This window comes from Anas platyrhynchos, chromosome Z, assembly GCF_047663525.1.
Source record: "Anas platyrhynchos isolate ZD024472 breed Pekin duck chromosome Z, IASCAAS_PekinDuck_T2T, whole genome shotgun sequence".
NCBI lineage: Eukaryota > Metazoa > Chordata > Aves > Anseriformes > Anatidae > Anas > Anas platyrhynchos.
The window spans coordinates 63,593,855-63,619,058 of NC_092621.1; the positions used below are offsets into that span (position 1 = coordinate 63,593,855).

General features: G+C 49.0%; 1 protein-coding gene across 2 annotated transcripts; it reads left to right on the top strand.

Moving 5' to 3' along the window:
• The first annotated feature begins 1,317 nt into the window (after nucleotides 1-1,317).
• Nucleotides 1,318-8,899, top strand: LOC140000683 (uncharacterized). 2 transcript variants are annotated; one of them, XM_072031233.1, is made up of 5 exons: nucleotides 1,318-1,539; nucleotides 5,400-5,528; nucleotides 5,691-8,273; nucleotides 8,439-8,508; nucleotides 8,689-8,899. In XM_072031233.1, the coding sequence occupies exons 1-5, from the start codon at nucleotides 1,522-1,524 to the stop codon at nucleotides 8,877-8,879; spliced, it is 2,991 nt and encodes a 996-aa protein (XP_071887334.1). In that variant the 5' UTR covers nucleotides 1,318-1,521; the 3' UTR covers nucleotides 8,880-8,899. The 2 variants fall into 2 exon arrangements, with proteins under 2 accessions (XP_071887334.1, XP_071887333.1); XM_072031232.1 differs by lacking the exon at nucleotides 1,318-1,539 and adding an exon at nucleotides 3,808-5,104.
• Nucleotides 8,900-25,204: the final 16,305 nt, after the last annotated feature.

Sequence of the window (25,204 nt, forward strand, 5' to 3'; positions counted from 1 at the left end):
TAATTTAGAAGTGGAATTAAAATTGTTTTCTTTTTTTTTTTTTCCTCTTGAGTTCACTCCTTCCTATAGGATTTCATAATAGAATAGGTATATATTAAAAAAAAAAAAAGATTCCAAGCAGGTAATCATATTCACAATTATTTTTTCAATCCAGAAACAATAGCAAGGATGAGCTGAAAAGTATTTCTATGCCATTAGAGTGTCAAGGTGTGTCCCATACATTAGTAACAGTCAGAGGATTCATTTTGGAGAACAAAAGCTATCTTGAAAGAAGTAAAGACAGAAGTAAATATGTATGCATGTATATCTCCCTCTCTCTACAGAAACCTAAGAAACTCGTCTGCAGGTTAGCTTCTTGCTCTCTCTTCTCAAAGTTCTAGTGAATACAGCATCAGTGTGTGTTCCAAACATTACCCTCAGTCCAGCACGGATACACACGAGAGGTCAGTCTGCAGGTTGCGCAGGCCAAGAAACTGCTCTGGCTTGATGGGAAGAGCCAAGGCAGAAGTTGCTGTCAGAGAAAAGATGCTGTCAAAGCGTGTCACGTCCATGCTAGAGCACCATCTAGCATACCATCTCTCCCACCATCTAGCTCTACTGCATCTAGATGCAGCTATACTAGAGCGTCGCTACTTAGCCAGTCTGGGGGATCTTAGGAGCCTTCTGAAGACCCAGAGGAGGGGCTGTTGTCCTTTCTGTTTTAACAGCCAGGGAAAACTCTTACCGTTTGACACAGAGGGGCTGAAAAACACAAAGTGGACTTGCAATCTTCAGAGCTTCGAAGCAAGTGGAGATTGTGGAGGTTGTGGAGTAACCAAGGAAACTGTTGATCTAGAAGCAGCCTACAGATTGTGTTTAGCCAGGGCCTTGTATTGCCCTTCTGGCTGATCTGCCAGCAATTCAAGAAAGTCTCCCTGGCAAGCCAGCCCTGGAGTCACCCCAAACTTGGTGAAACCCATGCGATTGGAAAGGAGACAGTTGCACTCCATAAACTGCAGGTTTCTGTGCTTTTTGCTTGCTTGCTTGCTTGCTTGTTTTCCAGGCTGAATTGGATTAGCTGGACAAGTTGGCAGCTGCCTACAGACAAATACCTTATCAGGAGTCTAAACTACGGGATTGCTCTAACTGAGAACAAGGAATTGGACTTGACGTCCTGTGGGTAGTTAGGGTCTGGCGGCCGGAAGATGTGGCGCTGTATGGAAAGGTTGAGCCCCTCCCTTGATGGACAGTAGCGTGTGGCCTGTGCTGTAAGCAAGCGGAAGTGACGCTATGGGCCTCGGCTATATAACCCCATGGGACCCGACAGTAAACGCCATTTGCCATCCACCACATTGGTGTCTGGGAGCCGATGGACCGAGCGGCCTGGGGTTGGCCGCCGTGCCGTTCCTGAACCAGGTCGCCACTGCCCCCTGAAGGCAACAAGTGGTGCCGAAACCCGGGAAAACTCCTGATTCGGGTGAACGGCGGCCGGAGCGGCGGGACCAGCCCGGCGGGGAGGAAGCTCCCGGACCAACAAGGAAGATGGAAACCCTTGTGAAGGTCGTATCCAAGTTGTGGAAGCTGTGGGGTGGCTCGGCTGAGGAAGCCAGGGTGCCGGTGGGGAACCAGAGCCTGAGGAAATCTGGGAGAGACCACGGCCATGTGCGCCCCAGTACGGTGCTGAACTAGAAAACGAAGAGTCGGGTGAAGAAGCCTCCGGCGGGAACGGGGATGAAGCGTTAGGTTTTACTAACACGTGGAAATGCGAAAAAGAGAACGGTTGCGGGGACGACCGGGGAGGAGGTAGAAGCGTGAGAGAGGGGCAGAGAGCCGATCGGAACGGCCATCCGAAAACACGCTCCTGTGGCGCAAACGCCTCGCTGAGCAGGCGGCGGGGCGAGCCACGAGGCAGGGAGCGGCCCCCCCGCAGGGGTGGGGGGCGGGGCCGGACCTCGATGGGAGGGGACCGGAACTCGGAGGTGAGCAGTCAGTCAAGCTCTGACTCCGGGTCAGATACCGATTCACATTCGGAGGAGGAAATGGGGACAGATAGCAAAAATATCCCCATCCGAAATAAAGCTGCACCGCGAGGCGGAGAAATTCCTCTCATGGATTGGAGGAAAATTAAGATTGCGTGCGCCATCTGGGTGCTATCGGCCGTGCTAGCGTTCCCGGTCTGGGTGACAGACGGGGGGCAGAGGGTTCACTCACCAACAAACCCTAAGGATGTACAAGCGATTGTTAAAGCCATTGTGCATAAAGGGCTTCATTCTGCAATGGTCTCCACCCTCAGAGATGGTGTTTTCAGGGGAGACGACATGCTCCCGTTTGATATCAAACAAACTTGTAGACTGATCTTTGACGGGGGTGGGATGATCATTTTTAAACGAGAATGGGGGGACAACTGTATGAGACAGCTGGCCCAAGTAACTGGGACGGATCACACACTGTATGGCTCTAGCCTGCAGCGGCGAATGGGTACGGACCCAACAGTGATCACCCCCCAGGCGCAAGTCCAGGGCCTGAGCGCCCACGAAGGTATGGCAACTCGTGCGGCCAGAGAAGCTCCAAACAGCCGACGCCCCAATTTCAGAACAAAACTAATGAAAACTGAGTTTCTGTTCACAGGAACGGATCATCGGGCACCCCCGTAATCTGTATACCCCGGCGACATGAGAAGACAATAAGTCAGCAAGCGTCCTGTCTAAGCCTGAGAGTTCCACACTGGCAGAATCCAGACACCAGCGAAGCGGCCTCCGTGGGTGGGGGGCTGCAATGCGTTTGTGTGATCTTATCTTTGGACCTTGTATACGAAATATGCTTGTGTTGTTTGTTAAAAGTTGGTTAGAGAAAGTTAACATTATGTTGGTAGAACACCAACAACTACTTTAAGAGTGTATTTACTCAGGGTTACCGGTTACCTCTTAGTTTTCTCCTGGTTATTGTGCCTTATGTTTTTTAGTTAAGTTATGATGTCTACGTCTTAAGATTGTTATATTTTAGCTAATTTGGTTGTGCATAGGGAGGGGGGGAAATGTGGGTAGTTAGGGTCTGGCGGCCGGAAGATGTCGCGATGTACGGAAAGGTGGAGCCCCTCCCTTGATGGACAGTAGCGTGTGGCCTGTGCTGTAAGCAAGCGGAAGTGACGCTATGGGCCTCGGCTATATAACCCCATGGGACTCGACAATAAACGCCATTTGCCATCCACCACATTGGTGTCTGTGAGCCGATGGACCGAGCGGCCTGGGGTTGGCCGCCGTGCCGTTCCTGAACCAGGTCGCCACTGCCCCCTGAAGGCAACAACGTCCTTAGGAAGTCTTTCCAGCTACGCTTTCTACCACTACAGAAATGCACCTGATTCTTTCACAAAGCTTACGGGTGCTGACTGCAAATAGTCCTCATCATTCTCCATTGCCTTCCTCATCTCCATTCTCTTTTGGCCCGTGAAGCTTTTCCGAGCAGAGATGAAGATCAGCTCTAATACGCAGTCTGGCATTCTGCAAAGGAAAAGAGGAATCCTCCTGAAAACTCTTTGCAACCTCACCCGCCATCCCCAAAGCAAAGAAGAGCAAAAGAACAGCGCTTGATCACAGCAAGCATCAACTCGAGCATAGGTCTCCTGCAAGTGTAGCGGGGTTCAACAGCTGCCAAACAAGCTTAAGGAGCACACCCAGAATCAAGTCCATCCAACAAGTGCTTGAAAGAGTTAGGTTTTCTTAGGCGTGAGGAATGAAAAAGAAAGCAAGAACTGACCAGTTACCAGCACACAGTTTCCCTCGAGCTTGCTTGGCTTCATTCCGCACCTGAGGCTGGGCTCCCAAGCAGGATTGAGCAGCATTGTGCAGAAATGCCAAAGCCTCCTCCCCAGCCGTGCTGGATCTTCAGCCCCAAGGGCTTTGGCTCTGTTGCCTCCTCAGCAACATGGGCAATTGCCCAGGCAAGCCGGTGTCCAGCAGCTCGACGCAGGAAGCGCAGCCCCCCCTTGCCACCGCTTGCCGCTCACACCAGGAGCCCCCGCAGCGGTGGCAGCCGTTGCACGGCGCTTGGTGCGGTGCGGTGCGGGCAGAGGGCTGCGGGCTCCTTCTCCTCGGGGGCGGCTCCGCCATGGGGCGTCCGCCGCGGGGCTGCTGAGGCAGCGGGGGGCTCCATGGGGGAGCGGAGGGCGACGTGCGCTGGGGCTGGGACGGGCCTGGGGCTGGGGCACCGCGCCGCCGCCGCCATGCCAAGCGGCACTCCTGGCATCTGTGCTGCAGAGCCAGCCAGTGTGACGCCTTGGCGTTTGTGACTTCACAGAATCACAGAATGTCTACGTTGGAAGAGACCTCAAGACCATCGAGTGACAAACAAAGGCAACTCTGCATTTCCTTCTTCAACACCCGCTTTCTTCACAAAAACAAAACAAAACAAAAAACACAGAACTTCATCCCTCACACGGGACTCCCGAACTGAGCCTGCAGGGGCTGCCAAAGGCAGCAGCTCCTCAAGCACTGCTCGCACACGGCTCCCTACCACGGGCTCCATCCATCCCCCAGGAGCAAACTTGGTCAAACTAAGCCCCTTTGGAGATATTGGATGGCAGGCCTTACCAAATGCCGGACAAAGGAAAAGATCTAACACAAGAAGGGCTGCCCCGTGCCAGGCACAGTGTAGTTCCAGGCACTTCCAACAGCCCCAGTGCAGGCAAGAGTGAGCCTGTGCGGGATGATGACAGCGCCTCTGGAGAAATGTCCGGCAGAGGGCTGCCACGATGACAGAGCGGGCCTGGACTAGAGCAGCCCAGAGGTGTCTCCTGACCCCCACCTTGCTGTGAGCTGGTGTCTTGACGGGAGGCTGCCGGGAACAAGGAGGCTCCACAGCAAGCACTCAGGCTTTGTGACGTGGGGCGGCGTCAGGCCACAAGACCATTGTGACACGGCAAGCGTCCCCATGGTGACGGTGTGACTTATATGGCCCGAGCCCCCGTGGTGCTCACTCCCAGGAGTGCAGCGCCGTCAGGAGGCAGCAGCTGCCCTGGGTGCCTGTTTCTTTGTCTCTGTGAGAGGACAAAGGGATGCCGAAGGAGCAAGAGGCGAAGGCCTGCTCCCAGCCCAACAAAGGGCTGCCGAGCATGAAGAAGCACCACCAGGTGCGGGACAGGGAGGGAGGGAGAGGGCAGACACAGGAGAGAGAGTGCCAGGTGGCGGAGCATGGTACCGGGGCGCGAGGCCTGGCCCTGAGTGTCTGCGGTGCAGGCCCAGGTTCTCGTGCCCCAGGGGTTTCTCTGGGGCAGAGCTGAGGCCTGGGATGGCTGTGACTCGCGTGGGTCGGGCAGCACTCTGTCCGAAGGATGTGGCACTGAGGTGGGGCTGGGTGTCCAGGCACCACAAGGGATGCTGGTGGCAGCGCAGCCACCACCATCCCACACCTCCTTCTCCCCACAGGTGCAACCCAAACCGCCACAGGCAGGACCGCTGTGCAGCCAGACTCCATCCTTGTCCATCCACGGGGTGAGGCTGCCACAGCTCCACTGCCCACAGAAGTCACAGGCCTCTAGGAAGAAGAGCACACAGGTAGGGAGCCCAAGTGAGATGGGGCCAGATGCCTTCCCAAGCCCTGGGAGCTGCTGACAAGGAGGCGGCACGTGCTGGAGGGGGCAGGTGGGCAGGTGCTGGAGGTGGGCAGGTGGGAAAGGACTACGGTAACATCACCTTTCTCCTTGGCTTCCCTTGCAGACAGACAGCCTGAAGCTGAGGCAGGCACTGCCCGGCAGCAGTGCCACCGGTGAACGGAGAGATCCTCTACCAGCCTTGCCGCCTCTGCCAAGGCAGGCAGCGACACTGAGAACTACACATCGGCATTCAGTGGGAGCTTCAACTATCCCCCGGCTGCCCAGTCTGTCAGTAGCAGGCTCCACCTCTTCTGTGCCATGCAGAGACTGCATCACAAGCACCAAGGCTGTCAGACTCCCCGAGGTCGTCCCACGTCCTCAAGGACACGTGAGAAAAGAGCAAATGGCAGCAACTGCCGAGAGCCGGGGGACAGCCCTGCAAGCCCCCGCATCCATTCTGGCGCCTCTGCAGGCCAGACCCCAGCAAGACAACAGGCCAACCCCAAGCCATGCTGCAGCCAGGAGCCAAAGACCCAGGGTGCAGCTGAGGGTACAAAGGCACTACGCCCCTCCCAGCAGTGTGGCAACACCCGCAAGGACAGCCCAGGTGCCGTCCACCAAGACTGAAAAGATGCCAGCAACACGGAGACGAAAAGATGGCCATGCTCGAGAGGACACAAGAGCTGCTGCTGGGATCTCCAAGCCAGGAGGGAGGCAGCAGAAGGAAGCCACCTGGAACCTTCACTGGGACCCAGACGCAGCCCACCAGCAGGGGCCTGGCTCACCCCACAGCACTGGCAGAGATTCTGCCAGAGAGGCAGTCAGCCCCGCACAGAGCGCATCTCTTGCCATGTCAGGGCCAACCAATGCTGAGCCAGCAGATTCTGCGCAGGTTGCAGGTCCTGCCAGTGAGGGGGACAAGAATCCTATGGGTGCATCAGCACCCAGAGATGCTAAATCGCCTTCTCCCCTGGCTGCTGCTATGCCCGGCCCTTCCACAAGCAGCCAGAAAAGACCGCCGACATTGAAAGACCGGGTCAAGATCAACTGGGATATCTATGGGTGCTCCTCCTTTCGGCCAGCAATGCAGATCATTCCGAGCGGGGAGAGGGAAGGCTGCCAGTTGTCCCGGTGGAACGAGTCCTGGCCGAGCAGCGTGAAGGTTCCGAGGTTGCGAAGGATCTGGGCAGCAGACGACGGTGACACAGCTGACAGCACTGCAGCCAGTGCATCGGGCAGGCAGGAGGTGGCAGTGAGGACTGCGGGCCAGCGCCTTCCCTACTTTTGCTCCACAACGAGTAAGACCATTCTGCAGGACATTCAGGAAGAGTGGGAAGAGAGCCCCAGGATAGAAGCTGTGGCAGAAGCAGACGACGTCCTGCCCAGCACGTCTCCTGCCCCATCTGGTGAGGCAGATGCCAGGCCTTCAGCTGCTCCTATGGCCGCAGTTCCTGGGCCCGAGGAGCTCCCCCCGGCCTGCATGCCCAAAGAGGGAAAAGCTTCAGCCTCTCCCCTGGCTGCTGCTATGCCCGGCCCTTCCACAAGCAGCCAGAAAAGACCGCCGACATTGAAAGACCGGGTCAAGATCAACTGGGATATCTATGGGTGCTCCTCCTTTCGGCCAGCAATGCAGATCATTCCGAGCGGGGAGAGGGAAGGCTGCCAGTTGTCCCGGTGGAACGAGTCCTGGCCGAGCAGCGTGAAGGTTCCGAGGTTGCGAAGGATCTGGGCAGCAGACGACGGTGACACAGCTGACAGCACTGCAGCCAGTGCATCGGGCAGGCAGGAGGTGGCAGTGAGGACTGCGGGCCAGCGCCTTCCCTACTTTTGCTCCACAACGAGTAAGACCATTCTGCAGGACATTCAGGAAGAGTGGGAAGAGAGCCCCAGGATAGAAGCTGTGGCAGAAGCAGACGACGTCCTGCCCAGCACGTCTCCTGCCCCATCTGGTGAGGCAGATGCCAGGCCTTCAGCTGCTCCTATGGCCGCAGTTCCTGGGCCCGAGGAGCTCCCCCCGGCCTGCATGCCCAAAGAGGGAAAAGCTTCAGCCTCTCCCCTGGCTGCTGCTATGCCCGGCCCTTCCACAAGCAGCCAGAAAAGACCGCCGACATTGAAAGACCGGGTCAAGATCAACTGGGATATCTATGGGTGCTCCTCCTTTCGGCCAGCAATGCAGATCATTCCGAGCGGGGAGAGGGAAGGCTGCCAGTTGTCCCGGTGGAACGAGTCCTGGCCGAGCAGCGTGAAGGTTCCGAGGTTGCGAAGGATCTGGGCAGCAGACGACGGTGACACAGCTGACAGCACTGCAGCCAGTGCATCGGGCAGGCAGGAGGTGGCAGTGAGGACTGCGGGCCAGCGCCTTCCCTACTTTTGCTCCACAACGAGTAAGACCATTCTGCAGGACATTCAGGAAGAGTGGGAAGAGAGCCCCAGGATAGAAGCTGTGGCAGAAGCAGACGACGTCCTGCCCGGCACGTCTCCTGCCCCATCTGGTGAGGCAGATGCCAGGCCTTCAGCTGCTCCTATGGCCGCAGTTCCTGGGCCCGAGGAGCTCCCCCCTGCCTGCATGCCCAAAGAGGGAAAAGCTTCAGCCTCTCCCCTGGCTGCGCACCCTGTGTTGGAGGCCAGGACAGCACCTCTCACCCCATCAGCATGTGAGGAAGAAGAAGCAGCACCTTCTCCCCTGGCTGGGGGCCTTCTGCAAGAGGTAAGCAAGGTATACCTTCCTCGTCCCACAGTCATGGAAGCCACAGACCCCTGTCGGTGGGCCTCGAGGCCCCTCATCCCTTATCCATCTGGCATCGGGGGCATCGGGGCCCGGAGCATGGCCAAACAGTGGCCCACAGGGCTGTGGTTTTCTCTCCCCATGCAGGTTTCCTCCGAGCATAGAAGCAGTGCACAGTGTTCCTCACACTTCCAATCGGTGCCAGAGGAAGGGCCAGGTATGTCCTAAAGTATGGAGCCATCCCAGCCCACGGCACGGAGGCTGGCAGCACTCCACGCACAGGGTCCCTCCATGTCCAACTGTCCCCTCCCCAAGGGAAAGCCTTGGTGGCGGGGGCAGGCAGGACCATGCCCAGTTCCATCCCAGCCCCTCACGTACAGCTCTCTGACCCCCACAGGCACCGCTGCCCTCCCGCACGCTGTGGCTCGCTCGCAATTGCCCCCCCTCTTCAGGAGAGCACTTCGGGCTCTCCGCAGGAGTTACTGCTTCAGCTGCATCACAGAAGACCTAGAGCAACGTGAGGCTGACAGTACCAGGGAGCTCCCCACAGATGGCAGCTTCGGTCCCGAGGACGGGGCTTCTGAATAAAATTGTTCAGGACTATTTCATAGATGAGGGCTGTCTCTTCTGTTCTGTTCTGCGTGCATGGGTGTCTGTGGGCTGCGTGTGCAGCTGCTGCGGTCAGACCCTGGGGCAGGGTGTCCCCATCTCCATGCTGCTAGTGCCTAGAGGGTGCACAGGTTTGTGCAGCAGTACTACCATGCAGTACTCTTGCGTGGGCTCCTCTCTATGGGCTGCAGCTTCAGCCCAGGGCCTGCTCCTGTGGGGGCTCTCCATGGGCCGCAGCTTCCTCCAGGCCACATCCACATGTTTTATAATGATGATGATGTTTTTGTTATTATTATTATTATTATTATTATTATTATTATTATTAATAATAATAATAATAATATTATTAATAATATTATTAATATTTATTAATTAATAATATAATTAATAAGTAATCATCATTTAATAATTATTTAATAATTACAATATTAATAACAATAATAATGGATTCCAGGGCAGCGATTCCAAAACTTTTGTCATGAAGACTGGTTTCCCATGTACATGAGAGACGCATAAAGAAATCGCAACTTCTTTTCACCAAAGTCTGAGTTGTTGTGATATCATTGTGGTGAAAACACGCGCTTTTCACCAAAGTAACATAATTTAGGTAAACTTGGTCAAACTAAGCCCCTTTGGAGATATTGGATGGCAGGCCTTACCAAATGCCGGACAAAGGAGAAGAGCTAACACATTTAGGAAACCAGTATTTGCAACATCTTACAGTTTGGTGCAAGCAACTAGAACAAATCAAGAAGAATGTTTTAGGCACTAGACCTTTTATTTGCCTCCTACAAGGGGAAGGATGCACTTGAATCAATCTTAGTTGCTCTATGTGTGTAAATGAGGCAGGAGGAATTGAGACTGAGCACGAAAACATTTGGGGAAAGACTAAGGTAATAAGGTGATTAGTCTAAGGTGATTACGTAAGGTAATTCAAGATGACACCTCCTGGCGTTTTCGAGAATTATGCAACAAAATAACCTTTTTGGGACAGACCCTTGAGGATGTCTGGGTCAACCACTGTGCTGTAAATTGTAGACCTCATCTTAGTATTCTTTTTAAAAGCAGTTAATAAGCAATGACTTTGATTAGAACACTAAAGAACGTCTCTTCATCAAAGGCTGCATCTACTCAGATGTGGGGATGGAGCAATAATCTATTTTTGCAACAAATGAGTATTTGTTGTAACAAATGAGGATTTGTTCTTGGTGCTCTGTGCGTGAGTGAATGAATGAAGCGGCCCTGTGGCTGCTGCACCTTCTGTGATGATGGTAGCAAGGAATGCCTATGTTTCTGCCGGAGCTCTTTCTAGATTGTGAATTTATCCAAACCGTGTTCTGTTCCCTTGGAGGTACAGTAACGAGCAAGACAGTCCAATTGGAGAAGATCAGTAGACCAAAGCAGCTAAGGCTAAAGGCCTTACGTATTCGTCATGTGGTTCCAGCGTATATGAGCATTGGACTAGATTCATTTGGCACCATTGGAAGAAAATGCCTGCAAAATTGCATTCAGATCTCTTTGTAGAACAGGTGATTAGTTTGGCTTTTGATCTCCCGTTTCGGGCTTGCAATACATTGATTTTGCACCTGAAACAGATCTCTCACAGAAACAGATCTGTTTCTTTAGAGAGAGCATTCATTCAAGTACCACTAATCCTCTCTGAAACTCCAGCTGCATGGAGTAAATGTGATGACTGGAGATTTATTGCAAAACTACATTCTTGCTCCATCCCAGCATCTACTAGAGATGCAGCCTTTGAGGAATAGATTTTCCTTAGTGTTCTAAGAAGAGCTGCAGCCAAATAAACTGCCTTCTCCTAGGACCACTACAAAAAGATTTCTGCTCTCCATAGCTTGTCTAGCACAGGGAGTCTTGGTCAGAGCACAGTCGCTTCTGACACTTGGTGCATGACGCTTAACAGAGACTCACAGTTTACACTGAGGTCAAGCTGAAAAGGAGAATCGTGTTGGAGCTGAGAAGGTGACAGAGACATACTTAGGGTAAATGAGTCATTTCTGTGCCCATTTCTTCCATGCCAAATAGGAACGGAGGGAATTCATTTAACACTTGTCAGTAACTTAGATCACAATAGATTTGATTTCCTAATTGTTCTGATAGTACATTTTCCTGTCCACTGTGGGTCTGTTCCACTTCCTAGAGCAGTCCAGATGGATTCTGCCATTTGTCAGCAGAATTTTACAGAAACTTCTACTGAGCACAGTCTACATGGATAGAATAGAAAACATGTTTAACTTCCTCCATCCCACCAAATGAATAAGTATTTTTTTAAAGGACTAAGCATCTTTACTTTTCTTTTTTTTTCTTTTTTTTTTTTTTTTTCTTTTCTTTGGGGGGGTGGGGGTCTGTTTTCTAGACTTCACAAAATAGATCATGGCAAAATTCTATTGAAAAATATTCAAACAGTTATCTTAAGCAACAAAAATGAATATGAAATGAATGAATGAATGAACTGAGTGAAGGGGAGGGTAGGGGAACTGAGTGAAGGGGAGGGTAGAGGAGCAGAGCGTAGTGGAGTGTAGGGGAGCATAGTGTAGGGGAGTGTAGAGTAGTGTGTGGTAGTGTAGGGTAGTGTAGGGGAGGGGATTGTAGGTGAGGAGAGTGTAGGGGAGCGTAGGGGAGGAGAGTATAGGGGAGTGTAGGAGAGGAGAGTGTAGGGGAGCTTAGGGGGATGAGTGTAGGGGAGTATAGGGGAGGAGAGAGCCAGGGAAGGAAGTAGAGGGGAGGAGAGGGAAGGGGAAGGAGGGAATATTGCCTTATTTGTTGCCTTTTTACTGTCTTTGTATAGAGCCATGACAGGCAAAATAAACTATGTTGGTGAAAAGGACGTCTTTGTCTGGTGTGATTCCCGCTCCCCCAGTTTAAATTAATCAAGAATAATCTGCTCCTGGTTGAGGTCTTCCCTTACTAGTGCAGTGCTAGGACGTACATGCTCAATGTGCTGAGGATGTGCAAGAGTCTTAGAAAACAGTCATGTTTTCCTCCCTCCTTGCTTCTTTATGAAATAAACATGATATCATCCAGCACTGGGCTGTTTTTCATGACGGAAATTCACTTCTACCCTGCACAACAAAGCTTATGATATATCCAGACCAGAGCTAAGCCGTCAGCTTGGGCAGCCACTGTCAGGCGTTCGCTTCTGTGCAGTCACCCCTTGGGGAAGCCACTTGCACTGGTTGCTTTCCTCACAAGTTTACCAAGTTTGCGTAAAGCTCCAAAGCTCAGGCCTATGCAGACACAGCCCTGCTGCCCCTTTAACACACAAGAGGGGGCTATTGTTCACAACAGCTTTGCCAGGGCTTCTCTCCGTTTTTTGTTGGAAATCCAGTCCTTGCTTGCAGATTGGCTTTTTCAATTCAGTGATTAGTGGGTACTGGAAGGTTCAAAAACAACACCTGACAATCTTGTCCATACGTAGGTAAGGAGAGATCTAAGGAAGGAACAGGTTGCAATACCTAAGGCTTATGCATGGCTCAAGCTTCCAGTTGAGCTGTGAAATCCACGCCTCAGGTCACTTGAGGTACCAGGAGTCCCTGTAGAACATACAGGGGTCTCCAGCAGTGAGGTTCCCTGAGCAGAGGGCTTCAAGAGCTCCACAGGGAATGAAAAGAAGACTTGTGATATCCATGAGGAATGTGGCTTGCTCTCGGCAATGGAGACAAATTCCTTTCTGATTAATGCTCCACCCTGCTCCACTCCAGGGACAGACGCCTATGGCAACCTGGTCCCAGTACGTCGTACTAGGATGAGGTGGCAGGGACTGTCCCCATTCATTTTCTTTCTTCACGGTGGCCACGCCTCCTCTCTGGCTGAAGGTGGGCTTCATGGCCCGTGTGAAGGCGAGAGGTCTGGGGAAGGACTGAAAAACTTGAGAAATACTCCGAGGATAAATCAAAAGTTGGTTGCACTGAAGTAGATAGGAAGTGCAAATGATAGCCTGGGTAGATTTGCTGCAAAGAATCTGAAGAGTCTGGGTCTGCTTGCCAGAGCACTCATCCCAGTGGCTCATGATTTCTTCTGCACAGTTTTGGTTTGTTGTTCCCCAAGTCAGGACGGAATTTTGGGAATGCTCTTACACTTAGCTCATGAAAGAAAGACATGTTCTTTTGTTCTTTACTAGGTATGATTTTACCTGCTTCGATTGAGGGTACTTAGGCTATGCTATACAACTCTTCTTCACAAGAATAGTCTTCTCTATACAACTCTGTGTAGTTGGTCTAATGAAATGAAAGGAACAGTGTCAATTTACAGGAACAGTGTCAATTCCAGTCAAGTTTGGTTCACGGTACTAGATTTAAAGGATGCCTTTTTGTGCCTGCCTGTGTCACCTGAATGCCAGAAACTCTTTGCCTTTGGATGAGAAATTTCTCACAGAGCATGAAAAACGCAGCTCATCTGTCTTTTTTTAGTCACACACTCTTATTCATAAAGAGATTAATTTCTTCATGAATTCTATGTTCTTGAAATGCTTGAAATATGGAATTTCTGTCCAGTGAGACGTTTCAATTTTGCAGAAAATGTATCCCAGATAACAAGGAGAAAAGGAATACTGTGTAGTTTACTGTCTGTGTTGTTATTGTTATTATCATTATCGTTATTATTTTAACAGGCTTAACTGATTTTGTTCACTAAAATCAACCTTGAACTTATGCTTTTCAGGTATTGCCAGTCTCTCTCTTGTTTCAGAAATGTTAACTTGTCCTTCAGAGTTACAAGAGCTTTTGGCAAGTTAGAGTCTAATATTTCAGAGTCAGGGAACACTCCAGCTACAGGAAATCCACACTTCAAATACAGACACCTTGGAAGGAGTGTTCAAATGATGATGTACCAGCTTTGAAGTCTACAAGGCTATTCTACCAAACTTGTTAAGAATCAATTCCATGCTAGGCCACCTGTCATGAAATTTGTCTATGATTTCTACAAAGCTGTCTCCCTCTGGAAACTTGAGACAGTTCCGTGTTGGGTAGTCATCTATCTTCAAACACTGAGAACCACTTCATAGAAAAGAACGCGTGTCTGACAATCATACAACCATGGATGGGAGGCTCTTTTATCTGGGTCTGCGGATTTTGCATCGCTATGCTGTTGAGGAGATTGTCAGAATTCTGATTCCAGAATAAAGAACCTACAGAAAGTGCAGAATGCAAATGCTGGAGAGCATGGCTCAAAGTTTTACGCTTCCTGGGACTGCCTAGTGTATTAACAGGTCTAGGGAAAAAAAAAAAATAATAAATAAAAATATGACTATGTTTCCAAATTAATAGCACATTGACAAGTGTGCTAATTTCAACCTCTCCCCATCTAAATCAGTCAGCCCTACGGAAATCTTCAAATCCGTAAGAGGTAAGCCATAGCCAATGGCGTCCAAAAGTGCTGTGAGATTTGAGAAATGAATCTGCATTTCTCTCAGGTAAGAGTTTTGTCCTTGTGTGAGAAGCAAGGGAAGGACTTTGCTACCCTTGTGTCTGTTCTTTAACCTCCATTAGGTGGTTACTACAGCACATGGAGTCAAACGCTACTGTCTTCACTAAATGTGATGTCTTTGAGAAACAAATGAGATGGCAAAGAATCTGTTAAGAGCTGACGGCCTTCTTCCCCCCCAGACGCTTGACATGCATCTCTTTTGCCCTCTCTCAAGCATTTGCTGCTTTGCACTTCCTTTGCTTTCATTGCCCAGTCAGATCAATCAGCTGCTTTGCACTAGGAGATGTTCTTAGAAAGCCAGAGGAACTCTCTTCAAACACTGGACTAACTAGAAAGCATTGCTTCCTCTAACTGGTGCTTATGCTCGAGCTGGATCTTCTAAATCCCATTGTACTGCTTCTGCTTCCTGAGGAGGTGACAGAACCTTCAGAAGCGGAGAGCAGAGAAGAAGGACTTGGAGTTCATTATCAAGAAAATATTGGCAAGTTTGGAAGATGTTTCCCCTGCTCATCTGCCACCCAGATGTTAATCAATGGCGTGGTTCCGCTCGAGTGGGCAGCCGAGCTCCACCACAGCCGCTCTCTCACTCCCCCTCCTCCAAGAGGAATGGGGAGAAAATATGTGAAAAGGGCTCAAGGGTTGAGATAAGGACGAGAAAATCATGCAAGAATTATTGGAACGGGCAAAACAGACTCAGCAGAAGAAGAGGGTAAGATTTCTTGCTCATTCCTAACAAGCTAGAGAAGCGAGAAACAAAGGAAAGAAACCAAAAGCACCTTCCCCCCCCATCCACCCTCTTCCACCTCCTCCCCCCGAGCGGCGCAGGGGAACGGGGGAATGGGGGTTATGGTCAGTCTACAGCACTTCTTCTCTGCCGCTCCTTCTCAATTACTCTTGTCCCCTGTGCTGTGGGGTCCCACCCACGGGATGCAGTCCTTGATGAACTGATCCGGCGTGGGCTTCCCACAGGCAGCAGCTCTTCCAGAGCTGCTCCAGATATGGGTCCGTACCACGGGCTCCATCCCTCAGGAGCAAACTGCTCCAACCTGGCTCCCCCACGGGCAGCAGCTCCTGCCAGGTCACCTGCTCCTGCGTGGGCTCCTCTCCACGGGCTACAGGTCCGGCCCGCAATCTGCTCCGGCAGGGGTCTTCCACAGGCGGCAGCCTCCGTCGCTGCAGGGCCACCTGCTCCACCGTGGTCTCCTCCACGGGCTGCAGCGTGGAGCCCTGCTCCACCGTGGTACTCCATGGGCTGCAGGGGGACATCCTGCTTCACCATGGTCCTCACCACAGGCCGCAGGGGACTTCTGCTCCGGCGCCTGGAGCACCTCTCCCCCTCCTTCTGCACTGACCTTGGTGCCGTTCCTCACTCCCTTCACTCTCCCAGCTGCTGTGTGGCGCAGCGTTTTTCTCCCTGTCTTAAATATGCTCTCACAGAGGCACAAGACAACAGCGCTTATTGGCTCAGCTCTGGAAAACAATGGGGCCCTTCCCAAACATGGGGCAGCTTCTAGATCTTTCTCACAGAAACCACCCCTATGGCCCCCTGCTACCAAAACTTTGCCATGGAAACCCACTACAGATGGTCTTGGTAAGTAGCAGCCATGGATGAACCACTTAATGCCCTTTAGTTCTTCTGGTCATGATCAAATCATGAGGTGCTTGTGATGTTCACACAGTTTGAGTGAATCTGAGATGGATTGTAATTAATTCAGTATCTATGGACATATCATTCAAAGACCTTTTAACATTGAAGAAGTAATTTATATTGTTTACTTGTTTTTATTTCACTAACTTAAAATATTTTTCAAAAATTGCACTGTGAAGTGCACTGTACCTGTGTAATTTAGGTTTTCTGAAAGAACATTCTGCTTCATTTCATTGGGTCAGAAACAATAACAAACTACATAATTTATTTCACTCTCTAGCTAGAAAATACAGTTTCCGGAATCTTACCTGGTATTGATAATGACTGACCTCTGACTTCTTTTTTCTAAATACTTCATACATTTTATACGAGCCGTGCTTGAGATTAAAATAGCCTAAAGATCAATTTGTTATTGAAAAGGAACATGAACGTACTTTAAAAAATATCACATCTAAAATTACTTTGTGTCCTATTGCATGACCGAGAAGTTTTTTGTTTCTCCACAAAAAATAAAAAAAAAATAAAAAAATTGTTATGGTCTGGTTGTGAAATGAAGGGAACTGCTTATTTCACTTGAAGGTTTTGTTTGTTGGGGCTTTGAAAAAATTGCACTTTGGGAATATCAAAGCGTGTTGTTTGTTTCTGTACCATTACTGTAGAAAACAAACAAACAAGCAAAACAAGCAAAACAGAGGATCAAATTCAGCATTTTCTAGGTAAGCTAGATGGGCAAATACAGTATTTTCTTTGTCCTAATTACTCATGTCTTTTTTTAGAAGACAGATAATTCTTTTGAATTCCCAGTCTGCAAGGGCTACATGTATCCTTTGATTGACTTCTGTTGGTAATCAGTTCAGGATGAAAAGCAAACCTTTTTGTAAGAGTACAGTACTCACTGAAAAGCATACACTTAATAGCTGCACAACCTTGAATGCAGAGAGCAGAATGTCCGCACTTAAATGAGTCTAACTTTTATCCATAACTCTCTCCAACATATAAAAAAAGGCACTTTGGAAAGTCAGGTTAGTTTTATGTTAGCAGTGGACTACAAGTGGGCATATTTGAAAGTGTTGTTGTGGATTATTAGATGTACTTAGCAAAGGGATTTCTACTCTGCTGTCATCTGGGCAAGTAGTGTATAACGTGTGGCTGTAGATATGAAAGGACTGCATTTTTCCTTGCTGCAAGCACAGAATAAATTTGTCCACATCATGAGGCGCCTGTTACAACATGATAAATGGGCCTATTGTCTTGTGGCACATTTACAATTTTTCTGAGTAGATTGCAAAATACTATATTCTAAACGGTTAGGTAAACCATACTTCATTATTCGATGTTGTTCATCTCAATTGTGAGATGAGAATCGTCATCTTTTTGTTGGATTATTTCTACTTTTGTGGAAGTAACAAGTCTTGCTAATGTTAAGTTTAATATTAGAGTCCCTACTATTCACTCCATGTTTGTTGTCAAAGAGCAATAAACAAACAAGGAAATACAGTTTAAAATGTGCACTTATTTACTATTCTTTATGAGGTGAAAGAATTGCTGAAGGAATTTCTTCTTTGGATGATACTGTGTATTATCAACTACCTGTCACTACTCTACAACTAAGGATGAATTCCTCTTGAGGTCTGCATGAATGGAAATTCTGTTCTTTATGGATGAAAAATAAGCAAGAAGGAATGTAGGAAACATACAACTCAATTGGTAGGAGACGTCTGCTGATGCTCCGCAGGTTTCTGCAGCTGTGACACTACAGATTAAGTGGTCATTCAAACATTAGATTCTGTATGCCATATGTATCCATTTCCAGACATAAGTACAATGTCCTGTAGCACTACAGGAGGTAAATACATTGGGTACATTTGTGATCTTTGAGAACTGGATGAATGGTTGACCATGAATAGGAGCTGGCAATTCCAATACACAAACAGAACAATGTGAGAGAGAGGACAGCAAGGCAATCATATGGGGAAGAGGGAAGAAGAAAAAAGAAAAAGAAAGAAAGAAGAACGGGGAAGAAAAAAAAAGAACATCCCTCTCCCTCCACCCCCCTCCCCCCCCCCCCCCCCCAGCAAAATAACAAACAAAAACCACAGATAAAATACTGCATACGCAGCAAGGGAAGTCTCATGTTTGCTACCCTTGTTCTCATGGGGGACTTCAGCTTGCCAGGTGTCTGCTTGAAATACAGTGCAGTAAGGAGGAAAAGGTCTGAGAGACTCCTGGGGTGTGTGGACACAGGTGGTGAGGGAAGCAGCAAGGGAAGGTGCCCCACTTGACCTGTTGTTTGCAAACAGGGAAGGACCTGTGGGTGACATGATGGTTGGAGGTCTCTTTGGGCACAGCCATCATGAAGCGATAGGCTTTTTTCATCTGTGGCGAAGTAAGGAAGGCAGTTTGCAGAACCGCTGCCGTGGATTTCCAGAGGGCAGACACTGGCCTGTTTAGAGACCTGGCTGACAGAGTCCTCGGGGAGGCAGTTCTAAAGGCAGGGCGCTCCAGGAAGGCTGAACTTTCTTCAAACATGAGATCCTCGTTTGAATCAGAGAGTGGGAGTTCTGTCCTGCACAGTGTTATTAGCAGGCAGCAGTGGGGGAACTCTGCTGCTCGGGACCGCTGTGCTGTCTGCGCAGGTTATTCCCCGCTGGGCTTCCAGCGAATCACCAAGCACAAGGGCAACGTGCGGTGCGCCACTTCAGCGAGCACACATTGCGTGCGCTTCCAAAACTCATTTTGACCACGGATAGCCCAGCAACCATTTCTGTTTGTTCACCACCTGCCCTGCCCTGCCCTGCCCTGGGGAGAGGTGAATAAAAAGCTCCCGGCAGCGAGCAGCGCTCGCAGTTGCCCCGGGACGTGCCTCGGCTGGGCTGCCTCGGCTCGCTGCCGCCGGGCGTTGGGCGGCTCCTGGGGCAGGAGGTCGGGTGTGAGCTGGAAAACGCCGTCAGGCAGCAGCTGCGAGCTTAAGAAATGCCCTTTAAGCTTTGGTTTTTTTTTTTAGGGGTGGGAGGGCTTCAAGGGGGGTTCGTGGGTCAGCCAGCGTCCTGCGAGAAAAACCAGTGGCTGTTACATTTTAACAGTGCACCTCAACTGTGTTTTTGGTTGGTTGGTTGGTTGGTTGGTTGGTTGGTTGTTTTCCTGAAGATCTTCCTCAAAAAAAAAAAAAAAAAAAAAAAAAAAAAAAAAAAAAGTTATTTAATCTGGTGAATTCACTCACAACCTGTTCGCCCTCTAACCACCAGGATCGCTGCCTGCCATGTGCTCGCCGCTGCTGCGGGTTGAAGCGGGTTCCTGAGGCAGGGTGCGTGGGGCTGGGAAGCTGCTCCTGGAGCTCGGGAGCGAGCTGGTGGCTTGATCCCGAGTGATTTTAAGGATTGAGAGCATTTTAAATAGAGTATCTTGATAGCCTTTGATCAGATGGCTTAAATAAACAAAGGTTATTAAAAGTGAGAAAGCTGATCCCGCTGGGTGGATCATAAGGAATAAATAGTAGATGGGGCTTGCCGTGATAAAGTGTACAAACAGCCAAAGCTCAATACTGTCGTGTGCAGGCAGCGCCAAGGTTGGTCGGTGCCAGCAGAGGATGGACGTGCTCCTTCAGTTATTGTGTATCTTGGTGGTGTTTTAGGTTTAGCAGCGAGTGCTGGGATCAGTCAGTACTTTAGGTGTTAGCTGAGCACGTGTTTCGATGATAGATGGTGGCAAATAAGCATGTCAGTAATAGACACAAGGAGACAGCGTGTGGGAAGATGCTCTTTTCAAAGTTCTTGGAAATCTGTGGCTTTATGAGTTTCTTTGAAGATGGAAGTGGTTTAAGAGGAACTGAGATGTGTTTTTGGGCTATTCAGCATCTTTTCCTTGAAACAGTAGATCACCGCATTTAAAGCTATGTGGTTATTCCACAAATGCTTGAAAGTCTGCTCCTAACGTCAGCCTAGAGTCCTCAATTGTGATGTGCTGCTCATTTCTTTGTGGTGTTTGAACATTTGCCAGTTAACTGTAAATTCATGCATGTGTACAAAGCTGTACGCAGACCAGGAAGCTGCTGATGCTCCAACTGAGTTTCTGGGTGTGCATTACGCTCCTCTTAAGATGTGTGTTGGGGGCTTACAGCAGTGCTTACAGTAGAGCTATTTGACCTGCAGTGTGGGTTAAGGTGGGTAACATAGAAAAGGGATTCGATGCTACTGAAACACTGGCTGTGTTACTTTTATCATAGTTAGCTTTCACAGAATCACAGAATTTCTAGGTTGGAAGAGACCTCAAGATTTGTAACATCATGTCTAAAACTAGACTGAAGCTCTTCAGGGCATTGTCCTGTCTTCTGTTTCTGAGAAGTACTTACACGCTTTAGGGAACTGAAGCTGGAAATACACCCTTTTGTTTCAGTCATTTCACAGTTGAGCTTTCTAAATGTCTCTTTGTTTATCAAGTCTTTAGGGTGGAGTAAGCTCTGTGTACTTACAAATTGCTGCATCAGACATTCTAAAGCAGTGTTCCATGTCATGAATGGGACCGACTTGGTCTTATCTGTTGTTTTCATATAAAAATCTGACATAAGCCATTCACGTATGCTGATATGGTTTGTAGAAAAGCATGACCTACAAATGAGTAAAGCACTAAAAAAATAAAAAAGTAAATTACTACTTGCTAGAAATAACCATTGCTATAACGTTGCCTTAAAATTATATGGTACATGTATATCATGCTCATCTTCTGTTGGTGATGCATGAATCTGAGTAACAGGTACTTTTGGCTGCAGGAGCTGTGTTCACAACTCTTACTGCTTGGAGCAGACTGCACAGAGAGTTGCACTAACAGCCTGCTAGTGATATGCAGATCAGAAAGCTGGGGAACTGGGTCGTTTATGGGAGCTGTCGATCCATGCCATGATGGTGTTGCAACTTGGATTATTGAGGGCTCTTTTTGTAACAGAGTTACTTACTTCCTTGACACATTAGTGAAAGTCTTCTCTCAAGACTATGGCTCTTGCTAATACATAACACAAATGGAAACAATTTCAAATACTTGCCAGCAGGCTTTGCTTCCTTTTACCTTCACGCGGATTTGTCCTCAAGCCTATGTAGAAGGGAATATTGTGTTCAGATAAATAGGGTTTGGGCAACAGGCTGTTATTTACTTCCAATATTTTACCGCACTTCAAAACTCTTCCTTGAAAACTACTGTAGAAGTTGAAATGATGCTTCAGGTCATAGTTTGATCTGTGGAATTATGAAACTCCTTGTGGTATTTGATTAAGGAGGCATTGGGGAGGCATTGGGGAGGCAAGGACAATCCCCAGACAAGGACTGTATATCTCGAAACAAGACACTGCAACTCATGATAAGGAAGCGGCAGACGGACAGAGAAACAAATGTAAGGACTATAAATCTCATTGGACATTGGAATTCGTTATAAAGATACAACAAAAGAACTTCTTTACTGAAAGGGTTGTTAGGCACTGGAACAGGCTGCCCAGGGAGGTGGTGGAGTCACCATCCCTGGAAGTCTTTAAAAGACGTTTAGATGTAGAGCTTAGGGATATGGTTTAGTGGGGACTGTTAGTGTTAGGTCAGAAGTTGGACTCGATGATCTTGAGGTCTCTTCCAACCTAGAAATTCTGTGAAATTGTGTGAAATTCTGTAGGTTATCTAGGCAGATAACTAAAGAACTTGTTTCAAACTCTAAAGATTCCTTTTGAACAGGAATTTCAAGAAGCATGTATTATCTCACTACACCTCTGTCAGAACATGTCAGCATATCTAGATGTCTGTTTTCTATGAAATTTGTAATCAGAGATGGATGTCATCACTTTCAATACTCTGCTAATTGACCAAACTCTGCATGGAAAAACTGCAGTTCGACAAACATAGATAACCCAGGATCTAGCTTTAATGCTAGGGAAACGATTTGATCTTTAGAATGGTGTCCCAGGGATGTACATGTTGCTTTTAGCTACAGGCAACAACAGAAGGCATAAGTGTTACTTGGTTCTGTCTCCCCCCAGCGTATCCTCTGTGTCTTGCTGTAAGAACAGGTGAACTTGATGTTTGTGGACGGTACCAGCTGAAATGCTGGGTTCACCTCCCTGTGGAGAAAACTGCTTGCTGAATCTCCAGTGCATTGCAAACAAAATTAAACTTCTTGTAAAAGAAGAGATAAGGCTGCTTACCCCAAACTGGAGCTTGCGTATGTGTATCTCCTAGACCTGTTGCTAGAAAACAGAGAGGGTCTGGTGGGAGATGTGGTGATTGGTGGCCGCCTCGGTCATAGCGACCATGAAGTGGTTGAGTTCAAAATTTACGGTGACAGAAGGAAAAGTGCCACCAAAACCTCATCCCTAGATATGGGGAAGGCGGACTTCAGGCTGCTCGGGGAACTAGTCAGCAAGGTCCCCTGGGAAGCTGCTCTTGAAGGCCTCGATGTCCACCAGTGCTGGTCATTCTTTAAGCGATGCCTCCTAGAAGCACAAGAACAGGCAGTTCCTAAATATCGCAAGTCAGGCAGGCGCGGCAGGAGGCCGGCGTGGCTGACCAGGAACATTCTTATGGAGATTAGGAGGAAACAGAGAGTGTTTCGCTACTGGAAGGAGGGCCAGGTGACATGGAAAGAATACAGGGATGCTGTTCGTGTTTGTAGGAAGAAAATTCGTGTGGCTAAAGCACACCTAGAGTTGAAGCTGGCTGTGTCTGTGAGAGAAAATAAAAAGGGTTTTTTTAGATATGTGAATGGAAAAAGGAGAACTAAAGAATACATAGGGCCGCTCCTTGATAGGGAAGGTCTCCTCACAGACGATGACATAGGCAAAGCAGAGACGCTTAACGCCTTCTTTGCCTCTGTCTTCAATGCCGATGATGGGCTTCAGGACCCAGGGTGCCCTGAGCTGGAGGACCGGGACGGTGGGGATGACAAACTCCCTACCGACCCTGAACGTGTGCAGGATTTGCTACTCCACCTGGATCCCTACAAGTCCATGGGTCCGGATGGGATTCATCCCCGGGTGCTGAAAGAGCTGGCGGACGTCATCGCGGAACCTCTCTCAGTTATTTTTCAACGATCCTGGGAGTCTGGAGAGGTCCCAGTAGACTGGAAGCTGGCAAATGTTGTGCCGATTTTCAAGAAGGGTCAGAAAGAAGACCCTAGCAATTACAGGCCTGTCAGTCTCACGTCAGTGCCTGGTAAAATCATGGAGAAGATGATTCTCGAACATATTGAGGCGCACCTGGGGGACAAAGCAGTCATTGGTCCCAGCCAGCATGGGTTTGTGAAGGGTAGGTCCTGCCTAACTAACCTGATTTCCTTTTATGATAAGATCACCCGTATGGTGGACCAAGGGAAACCAGCTGATGTGATTTTTTTGGACTTCAGCAAGGCTTTTGACACGGTTTCCCATAGGATCCTACTGGACAAAATGTCCAGCATACAGCTAAATAAAAACATCATACGATGGGTGAGCAATTGGCTAACGGGCAGGGCCCAAAGGGTTATGGTGAATGGGGCTGCGTCAGGCTGGCGGGCGGTCACCAGTGGGGTCCCTCAAGGCTCCATTTTAGGGCCGGTACTTTTCAATATTTTTATAAACGATCTGGATGTAGGAATAGAAGGTATTTTGAGCAAGTTTGCCGATGACACCAAACTTGGAGGAGTTGTGGACTCGAATGAGGGTGGAAAGGCCTTGCAGAGGGATCTGGATAGGTTGGAGAGCTGGGCGATCGCCAACCGCATGAAGTTCAATAAGAGCAAGTGCCGGGTCCTGCACATGGGACGGGGAAACCCTGGCTGCACGTACAGACTGGGCGATGAGACACTGGAGAGCAGCCTAGAAGAGAGGGATCTGGGGGTCGTGGTAGACAACAAGTTGAATATGAGCCAGCAGTGTGCCCTGGCAGCCAGGAGGGCCAACCGTGTCCTAGGGTGCATCAAGCACGGCATTGCTAGTAGGTCGAGGGAGGTGATTGTCCCGCTCTACTCTGCGCTGGTGCGGCCTCACCTCGAGTACTGTGTGCAGTTCTGGGCACCACAGTATAAAAAGGACATGAAACTGTTGGAGAGTGTCCAGAGGAGGGCTACGAAGATGGTGAAAGGCCTGGAGGGGAAGACGTACGAGGCACGGCTGAGGGCACTGGGCCTGTTCAGCCTGGAGAAGAAGAGGCTGAGGGGAGACCTCATCGCAGTCTACAACTTCCTCGTAAGGGGGTGTCGAGAGGCAGGAGACCTTTTCTCCATTAACACCAGCGACAGGACCCGCGGGAACAGGGTTAAGCTGAAGCAGGGGAAGTTTAGGCTTGACATGAGGAGGGGGTTCTTCACAGAGAGAGTGGTTGCACACTGGAACAGGCTCCCCAGGGAAGTGGTCACTGCACCGAGCCTGACTGAATTTAAGAAGAGATTGGACTGTGCGCTTAGTCACATGGTCTGAACTTTTGGGTAGACCTGTGCGGTGTCAAGAGTTGGACTTGATGATCCTTAAGGGTCCCTTCCAACTCAGGATATTCTATGATTCTATGATTCTATGATTCTATGATCATCTACTTCATTTTTAAATTGTGTTTGTCAGGCTCCGGGGATGGCATCTGAAAGAGTTTTTAAGCACTAAATTATTCTATTCTATTCTATTGTGTCTTTTTCCGCCCAGAACATGAAGACCAGCTTCTTTTAGAGCCACCTTTTTTCCACTAAATCTCTCAAGAGCGAATGTATTAGCCTAAAATGTGTTTGGTAGATTATTATTTTTTTTTTTTTTATGTAATTCTTCTTTAGTTACCTAAGGTAATACAGTGTAGTCAGTTCCAATATAAATAAATTATACTGTATCTTTTTGATTTCTCCCTCATTCCCCCAATTCCAGCCCTGTCTTATGCTTTTTGAGCCAAAAAAACAACACTTCTGTGGTTTAATGATATGAATTATTGCTTGTTTGATCAAACAATGTTTTCATGCTACTTTCCCAGGAAACTGATAATTAAAAGAAGCCAGCTCAGTAGAATTGCAGACATGGCAATGGAATCTGCTATAATCAGTTCAGTCCCTACCACTGCCTCTCGTTTTGCCTTACTCCAACTGGAAAGTGAGACTGATTCAGAGCCTGGAAAAGGCAGAAGTGGCCGACGTGCTGGTAAATCGGGGGCCGGGGGCCGGGGGCTGCCCCCCGCTGCCCCCCGGTGTCCCCTCACACCCACCCCTCAGCCCCCGCTCCGCCCGCGCCCTCCTG

Excerpts from the sequence above, each read along its gene's own strand:
- LOC140000683 (XM_072031232.1), top strand. The coding sequence starts at position 5,030 with ATGCCGAAGGAGCAAGAGGCGAAGGCCTGCTCCCAGCCCAACAAAGGG. Across the intron at positions 8,274-8,438 it reads CTGGGGGCCTTCTGCAAGAG|GTTTCCTCCGAGCATAGAAG; the intron begins GTAAGCAAGGTA and ends CTCCCCATGCAG. Across the intron at positions 8,509-8,688 it reads GGTGCCAGAGGAAGGGCCAG|GCACCGCTGCCCTCCCGCAC; the intron begins GTATGTCCTAAA and ends TGACCCCCACAG.